We start from the raw sequence: 26,907 nt of genomic DNA, 5'->3' as shown, positions 1-26,907 counted from the left end.
GCCAAACAAACAAACAAACAACATTGCATAGATTTATTCCATGTGGAAAGAGACATCGCATTGCACAAATTCTTCCGTGAGCAGAAAGGTACTTGTATTGCAGGGACTTGTGTATATGTTGAAAAAAATTTACATGGTGCAGTGTATTTTAAGTTTTCATAAGTTTAAATACATTGATGTAGTACCAGAGTGACATAAGTTTTTCAATGTGTGCTGGTTGTGGTTCTGTTTTGATGCACAATTGGCTAAACTTAACTCTTTTTTAATTGTGACAATAGTCAGAAAGACAGAGGGAAAAAAAAGATAATTTTTGTGTAGTATACTTGAAATAAACACTTTTTTTTCAAGTAGAGGGAAAAAGCTCCACTCCACAGTCAGGCTGCAGCTCTGACTCCAGCCGGCAGGGGGCGATGTGGGGGCTGTGAGGCGCTTCATGCGCTGCCTCATTAAACAAGTGGAAGAAGAAGAAGAAGAAGTAAAACGATTCTGCTGTTTGGTAGCTTAGCCCGAATGTGCCTCCAAATGTGCTAGAAACGCGAGGGGAACCAAATTTCGGATACGCTCTGTACTTTGAATGTCATTACCTCCACACCATGGCGGACTATTACCTCCTGTTGGAATTCGACGTCTCGGCCGAAAAGGACTGTCGCTGTTTGTGTAGCTCTTGTTGTTATTGTAGCTAGCGCCCGTGTTAGCGAAATTAGCTAACGCTGCTGTTTTCACTTCAGCATAACCGATGTCGATTCATTGCTGCGGGGCAGTAAACCGCAAAAACAAGGTAACCCTGCCGCAAGTTGCAGGCATTCACAACTTATCGGAATAATGTTCATGTTACGTTTTTCAAGTCGTTAGTTAATCGGCCTAAGCCAGACTTTTAGGAAACGTTGCAGTACACGATATGCTGACGCTATTTTTTAAAAGTAATATAAAGATTTTCCGCTGCATGCTTTGAAAAGGGACGAGTCAGTCAAAATGTCATGACTAGCTGAGGTTAGCTAACACACCGAACGCTGCCAGCTTGAACGGTGACTCGCTGGCGTTGTTGCTGTCGACATGTTTTGAGATGTAGCAGCAGACAGACAGCGAGACCACTCTCGCTCTGCACAGCACATCTGTCTGAGCTGAACGCCTGTCAGGGGGGGAAACCATGTCTTGCAAAGCCGCAACCAAGGACAAGAAGTCCAGCTTCAGCAAGAAGCTGTTCAGGCGAGGCTCAGTGCGCTCCGTGGGCAGCTTTATGAGCAGAGTCCTGAGGACACTAACAGCGTTATCTCACTTTGGATCCGAAGTACAAAACGAGGATGACAAAGATGATGGAGGGTTCTCCACTTTCAAATCTGGAAGCAAAGATGTGCCCATGGAGGACGGGGACCTGGGGGGTTTCCTGTCTGGGGAGAGAGTTCCTGGAGTGTCAGGTCTGAAAAACCACGGCAACACCTGCTTCATGAATGCCATTCTGCAGTGCCTCAGTAACACTGAACTCTTTGCTGAGTACCTCGTTTTGGAGCACTATAAAGGCGAGGAGCTGGATGAGGACAAACCAAAGACAAATGGTGTGCATTTGCAGAAAAAGGGTCCTCTGGCCAAAGGAGAAGTTACAGAGCAGCTGTCAGGACTTGTTCGGGCTTTATGGACGTTTGAGTACACCCCCCAACATAGCAGGGACTTCAAGGTAAGAATGACATGGATGAAGCAATTACAAGTTGGCATTGATGTGACTGAGATTGTATTTTTACAGTCAGCGTGTTCATCAGGGGCAGATATCCCAACACTGCTACAAAAATGATTTATTAAGGTAATCGAGATAAAACATTACTGGAAAAACATTGTGAAGTGGATGTATATACGCTCAACAGCTTTACATTGTGTTCTAGGTCTTTTAAATTTGGAAATGTCTGCATGTATAAAAGCATGTAAAAGAACAAAAGTGATAGCTGCTTATTTCTTCAGGCTGTGGGGATGTTTTCGACTATTATAATAAGAATGTAAAGACTACATATAAAAAAGCAAAAAAAAAATTTCTCAAAAGCCTAATATGGAGTCGAAGCAGCCACTTCTATTTGTGGTTCCTTTATTTAGAAACGTGTACATGTAAGAAAGCCTTAGGAATTCTGTTAAACATTCTTCGCTGTGGGAAAAGTTACTATGCAAACACAGGCTGGAGATCATGATGTGACCTGCCTCACCGCCAACCATGAGGCAGTTAGGATCTGACGTTGAACATGGTTTACGACATGATCTACAGATTCAGGGTCACTTCAGGATAAACTGTGCTGAGATTTCTCCACTGTGCTGTTTGTTGCAGAATGCTGTGTCAAAAAATGCCACGCAGTTTAAAGGGAACGCTCAGCACGACGCTCAAGAGTTTCTGCTGTGGCTGCTGGACAGAGTGCACGAGGACCTCAACACAGTGAACCCCAACTGCAGGCCTGCTATAAAGGTGAACATATTTAGGGGATTTTAAGGGTGTAGTCTGGTGGTTTTAGCCGAAGTTTGTTTGATGAAACTGATGTTGTCTTTTGCCAATTACACAGCCATGCAGTTCTTGGCAGTTTTAATTCAATGCTGTTTTGTTCTGTTTTATTATAACTCACAGGTGTTTCACCCTCTGAACCCCAAAACCCACTGGTGGGTTTAAAAGCCGTGTTTTTTTCAAAATTACATCGTTTGTCAGATGGAAACTGTGGAAACAGAAAGAACGAATAAAGAGGATTTTCCAACTTTCTGGCAGTCCTTGAACTTCTCATCTGTGATGCGCTGTTCAATCAGGAAAATGACCAAATCTGGACTTAAAACCAGATTTAATCAAAATCACTTCATTCTACATGTCTAATTTTAAAATTGCATAAACCAGTGTCTGTATAAAAACAAACAAAAAAAACAATTCTGAGCTTCTTGCCGTAATCGTGAAGCAGTTTGTAACTCAGTTATGACCAGCAGACGTGTCAGAAATTCAAAATCTTCAGCTGAGCAGGCTGTGTTTATACCGAATAGATAAGAGACACATATGGACACAGAATAAAAACGTAGATTGCAAAACATCTGTAATATGTACGGTTTGAATTTTTTTCTCATATTTCTCACCTGTAAGCATTTGGAAAAATGTTGCGCTTATTGACTCCAGGTTTTTGTAAAATATGTAATTATTTAAAAAAAGAAAAAAAAGAAAATTCTTTTTCATGATTTATGGCATTATAGCAGTTTCATATGGGACATAATATCTGTCTGATTCTAGTCATGGTTGTTCTGTTTCCATGGAGGTGCATAACTTTACATTGCAGTGAAAAATGAACTTACAGTGAGTAAAAATGTGACAGGAGCAAAAAAATGGCTTGCAGCTGCTCAGGGTTCAGAGGGTTAATGTGTTCTGGTCACTCAATGCATCTTGGAAATGAACTGCTTTCAAAGTTTGGCTAAGCTGGTCTTGCCCGTCCTTATTATTGTTTCCCTGGAACTGGTCAACAACACAGAATATGAAGGCTGTGTCACTTGTACTGTATTTTATGACTCCAGATAGATGAGTATTGTTTAATATTATTATTAAACCAGACTAATAAAACCTGCTTGTGTTTGTTCAGCCTCCTATTGAAGAAGATGACCAAAGCATAGAGGGTCCATCTCCTCCCCTCTCTGCTGGGTCCTTTGTGCAAGAACTCTTTCAGGCTCAGTACAGGTGGGCCTGATGTCTAGTAGAAGCTCTGTGTTCTGACAGTGAGGCCACATTATCTTTCTGGTATATGAATATTATTATGATTTTTTTTTCTCAACAGGTCTTCTCTTACCTGCCCACATTGCCAAAAGCAGAGCAATACGTTTGATCCCTTCCTCTGTATCTCTTTACCAATCCCGCTGCCACACACTCGGTAAGTTTCTCTCTCGAGCTCTGCTAGAGCAAAGGGAGTGATCGGTTTAGAGTGTGAAAATGACAGGTTTTTACATGTTCATAAGTAATTATTATTGTTTTGTAAGGTTGGTTTTCTCCAGTCAAGCAAACACGTTGCATTTAAAGCGATCACACCTTTCATTGAAAATCAAACTGAAAAAGTGTGTTCACCAGTTGACAAGGACATGAAGCAAGTATCAGTGTGTGTTGTTGCAGAAGGGATAATTTGACCTGTTTTGTCAGGAAACATGATCAAGTGTGATCATTCCGGCAATAAAGAAAGTAGAAAGACTGGAAACTTAGCTCTTATAGTTGTTGTAGAGCGTTGTGTAGTTTCTGGTCTTCGTGCTCTGTGCTTCAGTGCACTCATTTTAATTTTTAAATTAAAGTCTTAGCTTTAATATGAGTATGTTGACTTTAGTATCAAAAGAACTGTGCATGGAATAAAGGCGTCTTCACATAAATTACAAGAGTTCAAACATAATTAGACCCAGTAGCAGAGTGTCCTCTCAGCATCACATCTTGCACAAAAGAGCTCAGATGTGGGTCAGAGTTGTCATTTTGGTTGAGGTGGAGTTTTCTTCTAATATGAGGAGCTAAGGACTGAAGAAGGTAGTAATTAGGTCCAAAAGAGCAAAAATGTATCAGAGAACTGTCAAAGGTAGTTGCTTTACATTCTAAAAAAAAAAAGCAGGTAAGGAAAATGGAAAAGGGCAAACAACATGTCAGGCCAAGTAGCACAAGTCTTGTGGATGACTGGAAAATAATTAGCATAACGAAGAATAACTCCTTTATGACTGTGTATATCAAGAATCATTTCTAGGATTTAGAGGTACATGAGTTACATGTTTCCATTGCAGTTTGCAAAAACGACAAACTGGTAGAGTTCTGAGCAGAGTTCTGTGTAAAAAAAAAAAAAAAGAGTACAGCATTACCAGGGAAGCCACTAGATGCTAAGAATTATCCACAAAATGCCAAATATGATGATTTTGTTTGACCTGATGTGTCTCTACTCAGTTACTTTTGAATCCTTAATGTCTGGATGCTGTTATGGCTGTATATTTTTCATATAGTAAACAATGTTGAGGCTATTGTTTTAATTTGTGTTGCCTTCTTTTTTTCCAGGCCCCTGTATGTGACAGTGGTCTACCAGGGAAAGTACTCTCACTGTATGAGGATTGGAGTCGCTGTTCCTCTCAACAGCACCGTCTATCGCCTCAGAGATGCTGTGTCACGTGAGACCAAGATCCCGATGGACCAGGTGCTATTCCTGTCACTTATCTGACACAGTGAGACTGTATTACAGCCACAAGGTGCCAGCTTAGTGTTCCGTAAACCAGGCGTACCTTTGAACAGTAGTTTCTATGAACCCAGTTTTCATAGATTCAGTTGAAAAGTCATACATAGTTCTAACAGTGTGACTTTTGCACTGCAGCAACTGAGCGTTAAGACTGATTAAAAGTGCCTGTAAGTGTAAATGATAGCGAAGGATAAGAGATGTTGTTAAGGTTCCTGCATTGCTCTTTATAATAACAACATAAAAACCTTTGAAGAACTTAAGCAGGATAAGTGGTGCACGTTTTTAAATTTGCTCTCGTTTTCTCTTGAAGTTCGTTTTGACAGAAATGTACTACGACGGCTTTCATCGTTCGTTTTGCGATGACGACGATGATCTCGACATCATTCAAGAGAGCGATTCCATCTTTGCCTTTGAGACACCAGAGACCTTCAAACTGGAAAACATACGCACAAAAAGAGGTAACTCTGATGCTGTGTTTTTAAAATAATGTTATTATATTATATTTCTGGCTTGTTCACACTTCATTTAATAAATTGGAAACCATCAAAATGTGCCTTCTCTCTCTGTCACAGGAAGTCTTCTGGCAAACCTGAATCACAACAACTTGAAGTACGGGACAGAAATCAGCAGGACTCCGTCTTTCATGCAGGGAGCCATGACACCTGTAACCGCATCACCCAATAAAAACCTTGGACCGGAAAAAATCATCCTTCTGGTGTGTAACAGAGCATGTACTGGCCATCAAGGAAAGAGGTAAGCCACTCAGAATGTGTTCTGTTCTTTGACTCTGAGATCATGTAACACATGCTCTGCTCTCATGTTTCTGTCACTGACAAAGACTGCCTGTTGTCAGAAAGTACAGCTTGTCTTGGGCTGAGAAGAGAAGTTATTATTAGCTAATAGAAGCTTTGCATAATTTCTTTTTTTAGGTTTGGCCTGCCTTTCGTACTGTACATGGAGCGCACTGTGACCTGGGATGCTCTACAAAAAGAGATCCTGGAGAAAATGCGTCATCTTCTGAGGCCGGGGGTCTACATTCAGGTAGGAAGAGGAACATTCATTCTGTCTCATATGCTAAACAAAAGATGAATGAGTAATCACTTTAGCAGAGGAAGCACATTTTAAATGTTACGGATGAATTTATTCTTTTTTTTTTTTATGTCTATGTGAAGGTTGGACCTTTCAGTCTTCGGGTGGTTGGCGTAGTTGGTATCACCTACCTCCTTCCCCAAGATGAGCGACCGCTGTGTCACCCAACTGTGGAAAGGTCAGCTCTAGTATTTCATGTTAGATTCAATTATGACTTTGTTAGAGTGGAGCTACATATCTCAGATCTGATATATACTTGATATAACGTTATGTCAACAAACAAAACAGGGACTTTTGGTGCCATTCATGTTGAAAAGGTAAAAAACAGTTTCTAAGGAAAAATAATTAGTGTCAGATCTCTTTGCCTTTTGAAGGAATTTCGCAGTGGCCTTATTTCTATTTTTGTCTCCTCCTTTAACCCAAGTCAGAACCAGCCAGACACTTTATCCAATTGGATATAGGCAAGAAAAGTAAGCCCTTCCACAGAAGATATTTGGATCCAGCGTGTGAAATCAGATAGTTTGCAGTAGTGTAACAGTAATTTAAACAAAACTACACAGCACTTTCTTAAGGGTGCATTCCTCTCGCCTGGCTGTATTCGTGTCTGAATGTTGAGAAAACGTTCTCAGCAGTGACGTCAGTGGAAGGTGAAAGTGAGCTGGGCTGAAATCAAAACAAACGCTGTACATTCATATGTACACAAAGGTAAAGACAGGCTTGAATCAGGCAACAGTGTGAGGTCCAAATACATCTTCGTTCTCTTTTATACTCATGTCTGCACACCCATCAATTCTGCTCCTCTCATACGTAAAGGGAGAGGACGTGCCCCAACAAGATTTTGATTGTTTGTTAAAATGGCAGTTGGACATGTTTGACTTGTAACCTACGCAATTTCTCAATAATGAAACAAGTCACAGCAGGTCCATAGAGATGCATGAATCAAAGTAAAATCAAAGTTGGTTTTGTTATTGCTCTTTATGTATATATTTTTTGAAAAGTAGTCGCTTTTATGACAACTAGCATGCGTTTGACGTTTATTAACACAATGTTGTAATGGATGGATGGATGGATGTATGTTTGTTCTTGTAAGTGTAAATGACTTCAGTTTTTGGATTAACCTCCCCCAGAGGAACTTCCTTCACGCTCAATCAGATTTTGTATAACATGTGATTGAATGGAGGTTATGCAGTACATTGTCTCTACACACACACATTTACAGTGACACAGATAAAGAAGTATAACATCCTATTCATAAATGGCACCTGCTTTAATCACTTTCATCCTGATTTTGTTTTCCCTTCAGAGCATACAAGTCCTGTGGACAAGGGGGACCACCACATGTAAAGATTGTGGTTGAGTGGGACAAAGAAACCAAGGACTAGTGAGTAAACAGGACTAATATTTGCTTGGCTTTTGTGGTCACTTTGATTTGTTGACAGTACACAGTGTGTTTGTTCTGTAGAGAATGGATTTGACATTTGATTGTTGTGATCGCTACTTAGAACAACACATTTAATTTTTTTATGATGATTTTTTGTTGCAAAATTGGCAGAAGATGTTCAGAGAACAGGTTGAGCTACTCATCGTAGTAACTTATCTTGTAGACGTGGCACCAAATGTGTAATTTGCTGTAATTGTATTGAAGACTATCCGTTACCTGACAGGCGAATAAGCTCGGCTAAGTACGCAATTATATTCAACACAACTTAGATGACAGTCAATGTGGAACACCAAACATTGTGAAAAACTGTTTCTGAAACTTGTAGTTGTATCGATCAATCATAGCAGAGAGGATATTTCCTAGAAAACACAAACAGTATCGTATACTGAGCCAAAGTGTGACCTGGAAGTATTTGAAGACGCCAACTGACATCCAAAAATGTTGCAAAGTTTTGACCTTTAATTGATCCTGACCTGATGTGATTGCTCTCTGCTTTAGAAGGCATAGTGAAAGCGACACCCTGCTAGTGCTCCGTAGTAATTTCAGTGCCATTAATAATAATGCCACCATTCTCCATTTTATTAGCTTTGGTACTTGAAGAATGACAGTGTTTTAATAGAAGTCTCATTTCCTACGAGATGCATCGGTGTGTGTGCGGCGCTCTGCTTCTGCTCTCTGTCAGCATAGTATGGTGCCAACTGCTTTTGTATTCTCGCATAAGCACGCTGCCGCTCACAACAAAACGTGAAACATCGCTGCAAAAACGGCTGCATTTACCGAGTGGGCACAGATTGTTCACAAACTAGATGCACTATGCAAAGTACGGCATTATTTTGCTGACAACTGATAGTGAGCCGTCAGACATCACAAAGCCCATCTGTAGAAGATGTTTGAAACCAATCCAGACTGAGAGAGCCAACAGGTCCAACTTGACAAAACGTCTCGCGACATGTGATAGATAATGTAAATACATCACGCCCATTGGCCAAAATATCAGTACAGTGTCAGCTTTATCTTGTGACACGGAAGCTGTTTTCACCATAGGAGTGTTTGATTTCAAGGATGAGTCATTAATTTGGCTTTGTCTTTATAGCCAGCTGAGCGATGTGGCTAAAATCTCAGCGCTCACACTGTTAACCTTGACTAATGTCACTGAAAGCTGCTGAAAATCAGGCAATCATGAGTATGTAGATCAACAACAGCGGTCATACGATCAGCTGAATTCCTGTAGAAAAAAGGAATGTAGATGATTAAAATATCTGTGAAATAAATAAAATATCTCTGCAAGGATTTAGCTTTTTATAAAGCAACATAAACATGTAAAAACCTAATCTTAGTGAGGATTTCCTTCAATTCTGGTTGTATATAAACACACTATTGTACAATTATGATGTTTCCTCCCAGTGCCCTTCCCCTGCTTTTTTAATTTTTTTTATTTTTATCAACATTGTCAAAATATTTCCTTTTTTAAAAATATTCTCTTTTGTCTGTTATCACACTAGACTTCCTGTTTTCTATTTTTGTTGTGGTAGAGTGTCAGCAATGCTATTGATATATTTAGGCAGGTATTGTATCAAAGTTATAATTTTGGTGTCGTGACAACACTGCAGTGAAGTAGCCACACTCATAACAATGACTTTGCCCACACGTCTGTGCAACTTCAGCTGTCAGTTAAGTAGGATTTCAATGTGTGGCAGCATTTCAGTAAAACTGATGGTGACAGTCATTGCTTTGTACAGAATTTCTGAAAAGACCGTCAACTTCAGCAACACCTCAAACTTAACAAAGGCTCTTTTACATGCCTCAGCCTCGTTTAAGCCCTTGAATGTACCTCCCAACACTTTTCTTTACCTGCTGTCCTTCACGCTTTTTCTTGGTGAAAAATAAACTCTCTTAATCTACTAACAGACATGCTTTATTTCAAACAGTTGTGGTTTTAGACCAAATAAACACCGGAGTCTGATGGCCCACCCACACGATTTGACATGCCTGCTTTTATTTTCTCCCTTAAGCCAGCTACAATGATGTGTGGTTAACACACAAACGTCCCTGCTGGTCAAATTGAAGTCACACCTTCATCAGAAGTTTATTGGCTCAGTTTTTCATGTTGGCACTTGGTTGTTGATGTTGTTGGCTTTGAATGAATCCTCTCCGATGCTCATGTGGTTCGTGTTTGTGCCTGCACTGATTGTGAAGCTGTTCAAAGCCTTTAGCTGCACTGCTGGGTGCGAACCAGTGATTTACAGGCATGCTGCATTCCTGTGACTTCTTAAACAATTATATCAGCTGTCTTGCATTAGATTACATTAGATTAGATTGCAAAAGGAAACAGTTTGGCCACTATGTCATGGTAGATTATACGATCTCACATGACTGTGCTCTATGTTCCCGCAGTCTCTTTGGCCACACTGAGGAAGAGTATATTCCGGATGCTGAGAGCGTCTATCTGCACAGAGAACAACATCATCAGCCGCAGGCCTGCACCCTCGCTCAGTGCTTTCATCTCTACACTAAGGAGGAGCAGGTAAGATATTGACCGCACATGCAGCTGGTGCGCATATCCAAAAGCACACAGCCCTGTCGGTAGTTTGACATTAGAAAATAAATCATAGGTTTGCCTTGGCACATGTCAGCAGTGAGTATGTTTTGAAGTATAGTATGATATTTGTCTCCTCTCCACTGGTTGATTATAATTCTGCTGAAGTTCAAAAAGCTTTTCACTCGCTGTGGTTTTCCTGTGTATTTAACTCCTAATGCTATGTTTGGAATAAACGAGAAGCACAGAACTACATATACATTGTGGTTTAACTCGCCTGCAACTGCCCTGGAGGAGAATGGAGACGAGCTGGAGGAAAACTCAGGGCCTCATCCTGTGTGAGGCCTGTTTTATAAGCAGTGTGGTTGGAGTTTGTTCTTGATAGCCAGTCCTCGGGCTGTGTGTGTTTCAGCTGGCCCCGGACGATGCCTGGCGCTGTCCCCACTGCAAGCAGCTGCAGCAAGGCCGTATTAAGCTCAGCCTGTGGACCCTACCAGATGTGCTCATACTGCATCTCAAGAGGTTCAGACAGGTATTCAACCCTTATACACACCTTGATTCAAAATGTGATGTCAAATGTACTTTCTGATTGAACAGAGAAAGAACAATTGCTATTATTTATACATGTTTCTGGGTTTTAGCCATAATGCTGGACCTCTGAGCATCTTGTTGTTGGGAATGGCCAAGATTTAGGCTTTTTTTTTTTTAGTGCTGAATAAAGGGTGTTCCCAACACTGATACTCAAATACTGTCAAGAATTGTGTGCTAATGTCAAATAGCTGGTCAGATTTCTTGTTTTGTTTATCTTTTCCTCAATGAGATTTAATAAACAGTTGATGTTAGTTTCTTGTTTATTAAAATTCAACTGGTTTTAAATTGGGCTGCAGAGTGGGCTCAGTGGTTAGCACTGTTGCCTCACAGCAAGAAGGTCACCGCTTTGCATCCTGGTGAGGACATCAGGATCTTTCTGTGTGGAGTTTGCATGTTCTCCCTGTGCAGCGTGGGTTCTCTCCAGGTTCTCCTGCTTCCTCCCACAGAGTCCAAAAACATGTTCAGGTTAATTGGAGATTCTAAATTGTCTGTAGGTGTGAATGTGAGTGTGCTTGGTTGTCTGTCTCAAAGTGTAGCCCTGTGATAGACTGGTGACCTGTCCAGGGTGTCCCCTGCCTTCACCCTAAGTCGGCTGGGATAGACTCCAGCCCCCCGTGACCCTAGTAAGGAAACAACGGTCTATAGATAATTGATGGATGGTTTTCAATTAATTTTTTATTAAATTTGTTTCGACAGATTTTTAGATTTAATAACTTTGGCTTCATTTTTATTTTTTTATTGTTCACATTCCTCTAGCAGTAACCACATGTACTCTGAGGGGTTCACGAAGAGATTTTACTTTTAACTTCTGACACTACATCTACAATAAACCATCAAAATTTTAAAATGCTGTTTTTAAGTTAAACAATTTGCTTTAAACGATCCGTGTTAACATTTCCAGGTTGCTTTAGTACAGACTTCTCGGTAAAACCAGTAAAACACATGAAAATTGCTTCTGTTTATTTTCCCTGACTTGGCAAACAGTAAAACTGCACATCAAAGCCAACATCTGGTAATTAATGAGACAGACACACAGCCAAATTGTTATTTCATGGTCAGAATGTCATATGACAAAATTATCACAGAAACACACTGGTGATAATGAAGTTGAGGCTATGATCGGCTAAGTCAACATGATTACAGAAACAGTTCAAGGGCAGAAAGTTTATTACGGTTGCTGTCACACTGCACAGTGACAGTACTACACACAGCTGGTTGCTGTGACAGCCTGTTCCACCTCCGCTTGACGCCATCCTGCTCCCTGTGATCAGATATACTATACTTTAATTGAGCCAAATGCACAATTGTCTTGCTCTCATACACTTTTGTAAAAGTATCAAGCCATCTTTTTTTTCTTTAGTTGCACCCAGTAAGTGTTGTGTTCATGGAACCACCCCCACACTGCTAAAATCCTTATTTTCCGTACACAGATTGGAGGCTGTTAGAAAAGCCGTTTGGAAGGAGAAAAACACTTTTTGTCTAGGTGAAGAACTGAGCTGACGTTGAAGCTAATATAAAAACCTATTTTTACAAATGTAACCTGCTTCTATATCGTGACGTCAGGAGGGGGACCGGAGAGTTAAGATGCAGAACATGGTGAGGTTCCCGCTGATGGGGATGGACATGGCTCCTCATGTGGTTAAAAGAAGCCAGAGCAGCTGGAGTTTACCTTCCCACTGGTCGCCATGGAGACGGTCCTACGGACTGGGAAGAAACCCCGATGACTACCTGTACGACCTGTATGCTGTGTGCAACCATCATGGGAACATGCATGGAGGCCACTACACTGGTAATTCAAACCCTTGTAGCCTTTCACTTATATGTGAAAATGATGAGGATATATACGCATAGTTTAGCATGTTTTTTATCCATTTAACCCTTTGTTTCCCTCCGCTTTGTGCTCACAGCTTACTGCAAAAACTCCATTGATGGTCAGTGGTACTGCTTTGATGACAGCGAGGTTTCACCGATAGCAGACGATGATGTGTGCCAGCAGACAGCCTATATACTGTTCTATCAGAGGAGGACCGTTATTCCATCCTGGTCGGCTAACAGCTCTGTTGCTGGTCAGTTTTGTTTTGTTTTTTTAAGATGGCTGTAAAGTGGTTATATGCTTATTTTTTAAATAAACTGTAATATGAATGTGTTCTGTAATTTTGTATACGTCAAATTTCTGTCCAAGTATATGAAGAGAAAGTATGCTTGTACATATGTGAATGTCTTTGTGTTCTCAGTAAATCATGCACTAATTTTTAAATGCTTTCTCAGCTAATAACTCGACTGTGCTTTGTAGTGTGGCTTATTAATGGAGCAATTGTATGTAGATCAGCTGACTTTTGGCCATAATGATTATTACGTGAACGCATTTCTAACATAAGGAACCCAAAGCTTAAAAACTATCATATTTATAGGGACTACTAGAATAAAATGCTTTACAGCAGCTTTAAAAGTTATGATTGTCCTTTATGTGTTGTATGCAGGTTCAACTAGTTCGTCCCTGTGCGATCACTGGATCAACAGGTTACCTGGCAGCAGGCCTGCTAGTTTGGCCTCTGGAGCCTCCTCCAGGCGCACCTCTCTGGCTTCACTGGCTGAGTCGGTTGAGTTTCCAGGAGAACGTAGCGAGGATGACGGTGAGGCAATGCTTATATTTGTTTTATTCTGGTTTTATTTGAATTTACAGGGGCCAGACTGTAGATGTACATTTTCATTATACAAACATGAGCTGCTGCCATACGAATCGTATTTTAAATTCCACATCACAGTTCTAGCAGAGGTAGAAAGTTCAGAGTTTTGATTTTATTAATACGGGAGACCAAAGACGGCTACACACATGGCAGAGCATTAATTAAAGACCTAAATGATGAAAAGAAAGACCTTCAAAGAGACAGCTTTGCTTTCATAGTGGATTATTGTATTTCACCTTTTAATATGGGCAATTTAATACTCTCACTTCTGACAGTATTTGTGTTGGAATCACTAGATACCATCAAGGTTTCTCAAAACTCTTTCAACTCAGGAGCTCTCCCACTTGAACTTAGAAATTCAGATTTTTAAAACTCATCAATACAAGAGGCAACATTGCAGCGACAAGGCAAAAAGTGACATGATGCTCAAGTGGGACGAGCGAGACTGTACGCTCAGCAAATCTGTGTACTGCAGAAAACCTCAAATCAGAACGAATCAAACTGAGGAGGATGTTGGCTGTTGGTTCAGTGCTGCTGTATTAACCTACAGTAAATGAAGGCTCAGATGTGACCCAGATTGCACGGTGAGCATAAAAAATGCAGAAGAGTTATTTGTGAATGTTACTACATGCTTATTTCAAATGGTGCAAGCATTCTGTTTTAAAACTGTAAGAATGATTTGAGTGCATGGGCAGGTTTCCTGTTGTCATGTGTAGTATGGTGTAAAATAATCAACATAAGAGAAAGTGATGTTATGTTGCAAGCTGCATCTTACAGATTTGTATGGATGATGCTACCAAGCGATGCATTGTAATGTATTTTGTGTAAGTGTTGTTTTATTACTCATGTTTGAATATTTGAAATTCAATTAAGCGTGACTTATTATCACTTATTATTAAGTCATTAGTAGTTGTTATTTATACATTTCCTTAATTTGTCTGCAGACTTTAATTATTTTTCAACTATCGTTTGGTGGGAAATTCAGTGCATGAGCGACGTGAAGGGAAAAGCCTGAGATATCTTTTTATGACCTCCAAGGTGTGAATTAATACAGATATTAATTGTTAAGGTTAAGATATAATTAAGAATCAACTTTAATCTTTAGTCCAATTTATTTGAATCCGTTTAAAAGGCATATGAAAGGTTTTTGTTATTTCAGATTTTTTTCGTGCCTCATTTGCATGAACATGTTTCTATTACTGTTGATGACTGCTGTAGTTGTGATTTGGATTAGTTCATCATTTTGGTTTGAAATTCTTTAACAAAAAAATGGGTCTTTCTTTAATGTTTCCTTGATTTTTAGGAGGATTCTCCGTCCGCCCATTTGTGAGAAGCATTCAGCGTCAGAGCTTGTCGTCCAGGTCTTCCATTGCGAGTCCCTTGGCCTTCAGCGACAGTGGGATAAAGCCGTCTTGGTCTCTCTCTGCCAAGCTCCACATGAGATCCAACTCGCCCTCACGGTTCTCCCTCGACTCTCGATGTTCCCCTCCTCTAGAGAGGATAGGAGAGGCATGCGACGACAAAGTTTCCACTTCCTGTTTTGGCAGCTACAGTAGACATGAAAGATACTTTGGCAGCAGGACTCCCTTGTCTATGATGGAGAGCAACTTCACTGACCAGGACAATAAAAGGTTCTTGGACATGATGTACTGCAGGGCTCCTACTCCAGTGGAGAAGAAGAGCACCAAAAATGAGCCAACTGAGAACAACAACCAGATTACAGCTATAGACCAAAACATACTACCCACTCAAGCTACTCCCTCCAAAGAACAGAAACGTAAGAGTAGCATCGGAGGATTCACCTTAAAAGCAGATAGCACAGCCTCCACAAAGGGTTCGAGCAAAGCGGAGCAAGATAAAACCTCCAAAAAGCGATTGTGCTCCACCCATAAGACCTCCGCTTCCGAGACGTCTTCCAGTACACCTGTGAAAGGCAAAAAGCTGAGCAATACTAAAGAGAAGAGTGTGAATACGAAGAAGAACACCTCGACGCCCAGCGGGACTCCCTCCAAAACAAAGGAGTCAACTCAACCTCTAGAGGGAACGCCAAAACATAAGCCATGTGTCGGCTCCACACCTCAGTCCTCGGCTTCACCCTCACCAACTGCAAAGAAGAACCTCAGCGTCGCTGACAAAACCACCGCAAGCAGCCGGAAACGAATAGTAGAAAGGAGCTTCAGTAGAGATTCTATGCACACAAGCCCTCTGGTCGACAGCCTCCGAGGCAGCTCAGTAGCCCGCGCTTCACTTTCCAAGAGTGGGGAAACCAACCGGCCCGAGAGGAGGTCTGTTAGGAGTTCCAGCAGCAGTTCTTCTGTCACTAGTCTGCGCTCGCCCAGCGTGTCCACCAGAGACCTGCAGCGTAGTAGCAAATCTGAGGAAAAAGGATTGTCTTTCTTCAAGAGTGCCCTCCGACAAAGGGAAAGCCGCCGGTCGGCTGATTTTGGAAAAAGCACCCTGCTTACCAAAAAGGCCTCAGAGAGGACATGTAAGCAAAACGGACAAGCCAAGGAGATCGGTGGTGATAACGGAAAGACAGGAGACGCAGCGTCTTTGCAAACGTCTACAGAGACTCATGGAGGTGAGACAAAGTCAGAGACAAAAGAGTCTTCCAAGCCCGCCAGCTCTCTCAGCCGCGCTCTATTAGGCAAGGCCAAGTCTTCCACTTCTGAAGTAAGTTGCAAGTCTCCCTCAAATGGGAAGAAGCCTCTGGAAAGGATGGCATCTTCCCGAAAGCTGTCATCAAGCATGCAATCTCCTGCACGAACAACACAGAGGCCTCAATAATACATCTGTAGTCATTATATTAAACAAACATAATGCAGCTATTTTCTTTGTGCCTGAGTTTCAGTGAGCACCAGATAGATACGTTTTGTTTTTGATGTTATGGTTTTGTATGCTGGCATTAAATGCATATGTTGGCTTTGAGGTTTGAATATTGGCAGCCAGCTCTGAGTGTTTTCAGCTGTTTCGGATAAAGTCATCTGCATACCTGGGTGCCTAGCATTTGCGTGGTATGCTACTAATTTTAGTTTTTTACAACAGCGTGTACCGCATCTTTGAGCATTCGGTATGACTTTGATTGTAAGTGACAAAATGCCGTGCAGGATTGCTGACACAGAGGGTCCCTGAGCATGCCATATGCGATTCATCTGTACAGCACAACCCATTTTATTATGTGCACTGAGGACCTGCATGACAGAACTCCCTACTTGAATCTTGACATTCAAGTTCATTAAAATGCAGCGGCTTATACATTAAAAATAAAGCAGTCTAAGAAATATCCACCTTCACAGTGATGCGTAATTTGGCTTGTGGAGTAGCAGTTTCAGCAGACTCATTCTTCTGGTTAAGATGGAAATAAGCTGGCTGTCGATGCTTAAATCTTGCTGCTAACGGCAGAGAAAACAGAACCGTAACGTCAAAATTAGCCTCCGACAAATACTGAAACAGAGTTCGTGTTTCACAGACGTGCACACAGATGCAAAAGAGTTTCATTCCGAAATGTTTGTAGCTAAGTGTTGATAGTAGTTTTCATGAATTCTTTTGAGCCTATCTATTGACCACTGGTAAGTAAGGCCTCTGATTTTCAAACACTTTTCTCCATACTCCTTATGTATTGGTCAATAAGGGTCATATGAGTGTGTATTTCTTTCTTTTTTTGCCAAAAGCTATTGAGGAAAAGACCTTAGTAGACTATAGGTAACTTTTAAGTAATTTTACACTACATGTCTTGAGAGCATCTAGCATTGATACAGAGCAGCAGGAACAAATAAGTCTTAAAATATTCAAAGAATAGTTGTAAAAAAAACAACAAAACATAGATGATGGCAGGCCCAGGACCAAAACAGAACAGGATGCGAAACAATAAGAAATGGTCAAATTGAGAAAGTTTTCCAATATTTGAAAACTTTATTATTTTTTTTAATACTAGTACTTTTTTGATAGAAATGTATTTTATTAAATGTTTATTGAAGTTAAGTACTTTTTCCTCAAAAGGGATGGTGTGTTTTGGAATGAAACCCTTTAAAATCAAAGAATATAAATATATGTAGATGTGTCTGTACAAATATTGACAGAAAGTATATGGTATATAACCCATTTTTTTTTCTTTTCCATGAGCAAGATGAAAATAATCTTAAGCGCCTTTAAATGCTGTACATGGAAACAAATAATTGCCTTTGGCAACATAGTAGTCTTCTACTGTATGCATCACTGAGTAGGAATGTTATTTTGTTCGCACTTTGTATAGATAAAGTAGTATGATGATAATTATTGTGAAATTATTAATTATTTCAATGATTTCAAGACATATCGTAAAGCAGAGTCAACAGGCCTTAGACTTGAAATGGTAAAAGGGTACATTCATCTCAATGTTTCAGGGGTCATTTTACACAAAGGAATCACCCCTTTATTACACCTGGTGCTCTAACAGGCCACTGCTCCACTGGCACTGATATTTCTTAATGAGCATTCTTACAAATGTAGATGCTCAGAACTGTGACCACACACTTCAGTGAACTGGAAACCTGTTAGCAGTGTTTATCATGATCTGTGGTACCTCATTGGAGATTATTATACTTAGCCATTTTTTTTTCTTCTTCATCAGCCTGAATCAGAATACTGGTAATGAGCCGTTAGATTAATATTGTCTTTGAGCAGTTGGACGTGTGTGCTGAACTTTAGGAACTATCAGACGCTGCGTGGCATATTAGCTTTGCAGTCACATGATAGAAGCAGAGACAGAATATATTATCACCGCAGCTGTCATGACGCTTGCTGGCCCTTGTTTTCAATCTGTTGATGGCAATAGTCACACATTGGATACCAGCATAGCGTATGTTTTTAAAGAATGAATGTGGTCACGCCATTAAAAATCCAAACCATAAAATCTATTTTGCAATAAGCATCGACATAATCTTTGAGTTATAGATCTACAGTGTTCCTCTCACTATTTCTCTGTAGCATCTATCAGGTTTACAGTGGTTCTCAGATGGTTTTAGAGGAAATACCACTCACTTTAAACAGACGTGTTTGTTATTTAATGGTCTGTGCGATGTTTTAGGTTTTCAGAATGTGACGGCGTATTTTTTTTACAACTCATGATGTAAAAAGAAGTAGCTGTAGGTAGCACAGTTATGCCAGCTTTTTCTGGTGACTCTTGGATGGCAAGTGGAATGCTGCAGTGTGTTGTAGAAGCACACGTTGCTCAAAGATTCACAGTAAGCTGTTCAACAATAGATCGCTGCAAAGATGCTATATATTCACTCAAATCCTGTCCAGCAATATTTTATCTACAGTGGCAAGAAAAAAGTACATTTGCACCCTTTTTTTTTTTTTTTGCATTAATTAAACTAATAATCCACGTCTTTATGGGACACATGTATTTCACATTAGAGTGTTGGGGGATGAAATAAGTGAATGGTTGCATTTAACAGCTGGTCAAACCTCCTTTGCCAGCAATAAAACAACAGAATACACAGTAAGCCTAAATTATACGTTTATTTTCCTAAACAAATTCTCCCCAAAACCAGAACCTGACAAGTCTTTGAATGCTACACATTGAAACACTTGAACAGTTTGCTGTTCTTTGGTGTAAATATAAGAGTTGTAGAAAAGTCATCTGCTGCAGATTTTTTATGTTTGTACATAAAAAAAATGTACATTATTTTAGTAGCAACCTGTCTCAAAACATCCTAACTGTACAGAAATCTCTAAACTGTGACGTTACAGGTCATAGAAGTAACACACAGCTGTTTAAATGAGGTGGTATTCCTGTAGCTGCTCTTTTCTACTTAACATTATAACCTATCAGGAAACCTGTGCATGGCACTTTGGATCAAAGCAGGACAATTTTCTGTAAATTTGGCTTTTAACTGTCTTGTTTTCCTGTTTAAGGTCTAATGAAGTCGTAGTCGTGGGTAGTGTGTATATTAGAGCTGGATGGTGCCATTACTCTTACTTGTTTGTCCTTCATCTAACAGTTATATCTAATATTAATCCATTCATGTAGCCAAAACCTAGTGCATTAGGATGGGATGCGCCTTCTCTTTTTTTAAAAACATGGGTGCATTGTAAGCAAAGGTTCAGAAGACAATCAGAATCAGGGGGGTTTACTTTAAGCTATGTTGTTTATAATATATAAATATGGGTCCCAATTTGAGGTCACATTATTTCCAACCGCTTTTATGTAGCTCTTTTTTTCCTCTCCAAAATAAAACACTAAAAGCTGCAGCCCGTTCCCTTGTTTTGCCACCGTTTTTATAACCACCACGTTGACAATATTGTTGCTTTGTTTTCACAGCATGTACGATTAGATGAGACCTGGTGGTTTAGCGGTTAAGATCCTAATGGCTGGCAGCTCATTCAGCAGAAATGTATTGCGTTGTACGGTCTAAATTGTCGAAAGAGGTCTGTAGTGTGTGGAAAAGCTGTTACAGACCTGCTGCCAAACACGAAACTGGTTCATCAGTAGCTTCCAATCATAATGAAAAAACTACCATCGGATAGATGTTGATTTTGCAGTGATTGAGCAATATTCATTTTATTTAGTATTCATCAGTTCGATTTAACTTCTTTTAGACTTGTGAGCCTAGACAAGGCCAGAAAAGTGCTGCACTCTAGAATTGAATCCACAGCGGTTGAAACAAGATGTCAAAATTCAGGATGAAATGTTGAAACGCCGTTTTTTCCCCCCACGATTGATTTTTCCTCTCTAGCTTACTACGCTGCAGTTGTTGTCTGCGTTTTTAATTTTTTGTAAATTTGTTGTCAATGTACAAATCTGAGAATGATTAAGGAATGCAGTGTTGCATGAAAACGCTAATGCATGTATTTTATTAACTATGCAAGAACCTGCAGCTGTGTAACATAGAAAGCAGCGCTTGGCTGGTATATTCCATGGCTTCATTTGCACACCATTCCAATATTTAGAAAACTGTAAAATGCAGAATATTTCATCTGTACTTAAACTTAAAAATCTTGCCTATATTTAAAAAAAAAAGGAAAAAAAAAAAATCTATTTAATGCCATAACTGCTTTTAGCATTCTACCATTTAATGTTTTTATTTTTTTTCTCTCTTTATTTTATTTTTTTAAATTCTGCTGGTCTGTGCTCTCTGGGTGCTCCTACCAAACCGGTAGGTTATTGTCTTTGTTGTTTAATATTTACTATTTACTGTTGTACACCAGCAGAGACAACACTATGGATACGATAATCTCTATGTGGTTAGTAAATAGACTCATTATGTGTGTACGTATTGTGATAAAGCCTTCCATTACTTCACTTCAGTAAAAAAACAGTTTGTGAGCCTTTGTTGCCATGTTCTCAGCTGCATTGAAGATGTGGTCTAATATATATATAAAAAACAAACTCAAATAGATATATGTAGCTAAATGCAATAAAGAAAGATAGTAAATTTATAGTTTTATAATACAGTACGTAACGACATTAAAATGTTCAGTTAATACTTTTTGTAGTACTTACATCAATCATTTCAATCATGATGTAATTTTTATTATTTTTTAAATTCTCAACAGGCAGTTTATCAACAGAAAAAAACAATGACTTTCAAAGTTTTAAAGCAGTGCCATGCTTTTGTTTCTTTTTTCTTTCTTTCTTTTTTTTTTATAATGACTGGATAAGTGGGTACAAAACATTAATCACTTTAGTTGTTAAAATGCATAGAGGCTTCCCTGCAGAACTTAATTAAGATTAGAGAATCCTAGTGTCGAGTTATTGTTGTGACACGGCTGTTTTGTTTAACAGAGTCACAAAAAGTTCCACTTTTTTTTTCCAAGGGTAAACTTTTAAGATTAATGATATTACACGCAACACGTCCGAGTAAGCATTTTACCGCTGAATCAAGGTTGCAATAACCGCTAAAAAAAACTGAAATACCACAATCCTATTACAATCCTACGGGCTTAAGATCCTGCACATGCTGTGGTACTACAGTAATAAAGCTGTGTGGATGTGGTGGAGTGGTGTCCTCAGTATTAAAAGACTAGCGAGGCTTTAAGAGGCTTTTGAGGGCATTTTGCAAATGTAAACACTACAAGTCGAGGATACCGAAACTTTTCAGAAGCCTTAAGCAACACACATTGTAACGGACAGTTTCTGGGGCGACGCAGAAACCGAGGAGCTGAATGAATGTCATGTCTCGTTTCATTTTTTAAGCTATTATGGAAAAAACAAACAAAACAACACTATTGTTCTAAATGCACAGCATGTTTCTCCTTTTACTTTTTGTATAATTCATAAAGCATTTTGTAAAATACAGTATGTTGCATTTAATGAGATTTCTTTTCACTTCCAAGCGTATTTTACTGTATTCCTCGTTCTTCCAGGTTCATGAGGTTATTACTGACTTCCATGTTGTCTGAAATGACCAAATGTTTTTTTTAGTTTATTTTATTCTACATCAGAACCTCTGCTCCAGCGTATGCCTGTTCATTTTTAATTTATGACTTATTTTGACATTCTGCAGTTTCAAGTTCATTCGGCTGCATCAAAGTCTTCTGTGTTAATTTATTTGTTGTTTTTCATATATGCACTTTTAATTTTTTTTTCCTCCAAAAGGACAAATGTGTATATACTTTGTTGGTTTACCCATGCAAGTACAAAAAAAGGAAAAATCTGATTAAAAATATTGAAACTGTTTTTGTTGTGTTGTTACATCCGTACACTAGGTGGCGCCTTTCTCTAACAAATGAGCCCCAGCAAACAGTCGTTGGATTCATTCCTTTCTGGAGACTCACTGGTGCAGTATTAAGAAATAGAACACTGAAGTTGTAGAGTTTTGTGCGTCACTGTTTCACAACTCGAGACTGATTAATGTCAGAAAATCCTGTGATCTCACTCTGAGCTGGAAATGAGTGTAAACACTCAAATGTGGGCTCAGTGTTCAGATCTGCAGCGCTGTCCACACTCTGCTGCCACAAAAAGCGTTTCTATTCTCGCAGCTGTCACAAAATATACTGTACCAGCGTGAGACACATTTTTGAAGTTGCTGTATTTGAATGTTCAAAGATCTTCCCTTTTTTTTATCCAGTTTTGATTCGCTTGAATTTGGGCACCAGAGTGTGTGAGCGCACAAATCTGCTGCTTGTTGTCTTTGCTGCTGCAGGGGGACTGTGTGTTATCTGAGATCTCAAGGCCGTCCAGTACGCGAGTGGCTCTACATTTCTGGACAGGGTTATCATTTCAAGCTTTTTTTTGTTCTGGTTGCGGTGTATAGAAGTGCAGATAGAAAGCATGTCTGAGCACAGTTCAGTGTCCACTTTAGCCCCTTTAACTGTGATGTTACATTAGTTTTGTTTAATCAGCAGATCATGTTCCTATGACTAGATTAAAACACTTCTATCAAATCAGATGAGATAGATGCATTTCTGTAGCTGGCAGGAGACAAAAAAAGTGACGAGGAGCTCAGGCTGTCTCAGCTTTGAGCTACTACTGATTCATTTGCTGCTATTTCTTTACACGACGGACCATTTGTTTCAACATGTGGAAAAAATACAAATACAGATCAGTTTAAGATGCTGTTTTCTTTGTAGATTGGGCAATTTCTTCTAGCCTCATTCCTAAAAACTACATTATAGGAGGATGATATGTTTTGCTATCAGATGAAAGTTGTTTTCCTTCAAAATGAAGTCAAAGGAATGCGTTTATCAGCACTCATCAAATGTATTCATACGCTTCCATTAAAGAAAAGAAAAAAATCACAATCGTCACTCAAATAACTAGAAACTGAAAAAAGTAATAAATAAAAATTTGCCAAATTAGAATTTAGTGAAATAAGACATTGCTTTTGGATGGTTGGAGTTGAAAAGAATTTTTTTAAAAACAACTGTTCCGGCCAAATTAGAGCACTTTGCTGATGAGCAGTGGGCCAAACTCAAAATACCTGTCAACAGGTGCAGAAGTCTGATTGAGAGTTACAGAAAACACTTGATTGAAGTGACTGGCTCAACGGGGTGTTCAACAAAATATTAGTTTACTTTTTTTGTTTTTATCTATCTATCTATCTATCTATCTATCTATCTATCTGTCTGTCTATCTGTCCGTCCGTCCGTCCGTCCGTCCGTCCGTCCGTCCGTCCGTCCGTCCGTCCGTCCATCCATCCATCCATCCATCCATCCATCCATCCATCCATCCATCCATCCATCCATCCATCCATCCATCCATCCATCGTCATGATTTTTTTTAGGACATTTGAGGACGACTGTATCTACTTACTTCTACGTACTTTACTGCAAACGGGACCTTTTAGAGGTCAGTTTATCTCCTGTCACNAATAATAAATAAAAATTTGCCAAAATAGAATTTAGTGAAATAAGACATTGCTTTTGAATTGTTGTAGTTGAAAAGAATAATTTAAAAAAAAAAAAAAAAAAAAAAAAACTGTCCCGGCCAAATTACAGCACTTTGCTGATGAGCAGTGGGCCAAAATCAAAATACCTGTCAACAGGTGCACAAGTCTGATTGAGAGTCACAGAAAACACTTGATTGAAGTGATTGGCTCAACGGGGTGTTCAACAAAATATTAGTTTACTTTTTTGGGGGTGTTTTTATCCATCCATCCATCCATCCATCCATCCATCCATCCATCCATCCATCCATCCATCCATCCATCCATCCATCCATCCATCCATCCAAGCTCATGATTTTTTTAGGACATTTGAGGACGACTGTATCTACTTACTTCTACGTACTTTACTGCAAACGGGACCTTTTAGAGGTCAGTTTATCTCCTGTCACGTTAAACAGAAGCAGCCATTTGATTTCACACTTTTATAGTGATGTAATTGCACAGCTAGATCAGATCACAAGTAGATTTAGAGGCCAGAATGTCATCTCTTATCATCGTCCACCTCTCTGCTGCCTCACAATCCATCTTAAACCAAAGCAATCTTTCCCCAAATGTTAAAGCATCTTTGTCCCACTCTGTCTGTTTGATAGTCATCAGAATGTTGGTTTATACTATTTTAAAAAAAGGGACAGTCAGTCAGCTCCTGGCTCACATCCACCTCATGCATCAACATTTTCCCCCCCGGTAAGGAGAGGATGCCATTTACTCTTATTCTCCAGTGCTTTTAAATGGAGTCAAACCAGCGTCTGACTCCTCTCTCATGATGGTATCAGTCCCCCCGTGGTACAGTGGAGTTACTTTAGCAATTCGCCTGTGGTTTTATCTCCTTTGTCCCCTCTTTTGACTCCACCCCAGAGAGTGCAGCGAAAAATCAATAATAATTGATTTTAGAAGGCAGGAAAAAGAGGTTGGAATTCAGGGGAAGGACCAGAGGAAGACAGAGACAGAGAGGTATGAGCAGAGAGGTGCAAGACCCTCAGCATAATATGCATGTGCTGGCACAGATAAAGGTCACCAACATGAACCTGTCTGTAACAACAGATTATAAAGTGTCTCGGCCTCACGGCTACTGAGGTCTCACGTATAAAAGGAGAATAATGGCAGCTGCGAACGGTGACGCTACATCTTAACAGCAGGTCATTTGATACAGTAAAGAGAGGCAGCGCATTGAATGTATTTTCTGTATTCTAGCCATTGTTCAGCTCATAAAAAACTGCAAGATGTAGTCACTTGAAGTGGGGAAATAAAACCGAATCGGATGTCAAATCAGCTGTCTCGCTTTGAGAATTAATTTGCCGTGTTCTTCCTTGTAGCAGCCAATTAGTAGTAGCCTGTTTTTCTGCATGTTTTCACTTGTTTGTTAGTCCACAATAACACTCAATCAACCTTCACAGGGTAATGTTCAAAGCAGGACAAGACAGCAACAGACTTTCACTACACAGAGGAAGGACTGTTTGATTTCTATTGCAGGATTCGTCTGGGGTCCGCCGGGTCAGCGCGCCTGACAGCTTGGAGATTGATAGTTGAGATCTTTCCCAGGCGGAACAGTGTTGGACAACATGAGCAGTGATCCAAGGCACCAGTGGAGTCGGGTGGAGGTGGGGCATCTGTGTGGATCCCTCAGCGAAGTGTGTGTGTGTGTGTGTGTGTGGTCTTTTGGCTGAAGGCCATTTCCCCCCCTGTCATCAGGACTGCTGAATGGTACTCAGTACCTGCAGACTTGATCTGAGCACCTGGGGACCCATCAATGGCTCAAGATGAGTTAAATTTTAAAGAAAATATGAGCTCGCTTTTTTTTTTTTTTCTCTCCCTTTGTTTTTGTTCCTTGTTTTCTTTATTGAATTTTTTCTTTATTTATTATTCCATGCTGTCATTTCCTCTCCTGCTTTATCTAGTGTTTTCAGACAAAGCAAATACCCAAAGATTAGCACTGAGAGAAATCGTCACTCTTCCTGATTTTGATCAAAGCCGTTGGAACGGTGAGTTGATTTTAATATAGATGCGTGCACACATGGACGTCCAATCACAATGCTGTTATACGCTGCTGCGCTGATTTTTTTTTTTTCTTCTCGTATGAAAATAACATGCGTATATGAAAAAAAACAACAAACATTTGTTCAACGTCACAATAGTGATGGTATGAGTTGATACAGGCTGGTCGGGTCATGCTCCACTTTACAGTGTGTGTGTGTGGTGGGAGTGTCCAGATGTTGTTTCATGGTCTTCTGATGCCAAACAAAAGATCTGGTGTGCAACTCATATAGGAATTTGTTTTGTCCCACTTGTATATATACAGTTCATTTCATGTTTGAAGCTCAGCAGTGTAGAAAAAGCTGCTTCCTGATATAGTTCAAATCCACATTGGAAAATAGCCTCTTGTATGTGTGTGTGTACATATAGTTCTTTTAGTGTATTTTTTGAAGCTGGTGGCTGTAGATGGGCGTGCTAGCGTGGCCGTGGATCCCAGGCACTCATGATAATAGCATGCAGTATGTATTTAACAGGCCCATTCTTCTGATGTTATGGTTGCAGGACCAGAATCAGACAGGTGTAATGACCCTCTGTGCGGCTCAGCAGATTTCTACTGACAGCACTTTCACAATTACTCTGATGGCGTACGTCTATGTTTGGACACATTACCATCAGCACTGATAAAAAAAAAACAAAACAAAAACAAACAAAAAAAAAAACGTGCCTGAACCTGTCACCGAGCAAGTCAATACCACAATACCAGAGTGCCTCATTTGCATATCGATGTATTTGCACACATATCTGGAATACCAATATAACCTGAAGATTAAGCTTGGGAACTGTTTCTTCAAATGTGGGTTACTTGTTTATCGCTGCTGCTGCTTTTCCTCAGAGAACAACGTGACTGCATGTATGAGATTACATGCATCTTTACAGAGAAACATACATTGCAGATCTTAGAATATGGAAAAATCTCATTAAAAATTTGTGGGAGGGGGGAAAAAAAAAAAGACATTTCTAGGGCAAAGCAGCACTAACT

At 39.8% G+C, this 26,907-nt stretch overlaps 1 protein-coding gene across 1 annotated transcript; it reads left to right on the top strand.

The window, feature by feature from the left end:
- The first annotated feature begins 586 nt into the window (after positions 1–586).
- usp31 (ubiquitin specific peptidase 31) lies at positions 587–22,189 on the top strand. The gene is made up of 16 exons (XM_008297130.1): positions 587–1,672; positions 2,306–2,440; positions 3,579–3,673; positions 3,771–3,863; positions 5,009–5,144; positions 5,494–5,641; positions 5,756–5,936; positions 6,113–6,224; positions 6,356–6,450; positions 7,576–7,653; positions 10,108–10,237; positions 10,662–10,781; positions 12,404–12,629; positions 12,748–12,906; positions 13,321–13,473; positions 14,831–22,189. The coding sequence occupies exons 1-16, from the start codon at positions 1,148–1,150 to the stop codon at positions 16,312–16,314; spliced, it is 3,870 nt and encodes a 1,289-aa protein (XP_008295352.1). The 5' UTR covers positions 587–1,147; the 3' UTR covers positions 16,315–22,189.
- The last annotated feature ends 4,718 nt before the right edge of the window (positions 22,190–26,907 follow it).

Source organism: Stegastes partitus, unplaced genomic scaffold (assembly GCF_000690725.1).
Source record: "Stegastes partitus isolate 25-593 unplaced genomic scaffold, Stegastes_partitus-1.0.2 Scaffold1193, whole genome shotgun sequence".
In the NCBI taxonomy this organism is placed as follows: domain Eukaryota; kingdom Metazoa; phylum Chordata; class Actinopteri; family Pomacentridae; genus Stegastes; species Stegastes partitus.
The sequence above is the reverse complement of the archived record's forward strand: the minus strand, read 5'-3'. Positions and strand labels throughout refer to the sequence as shown.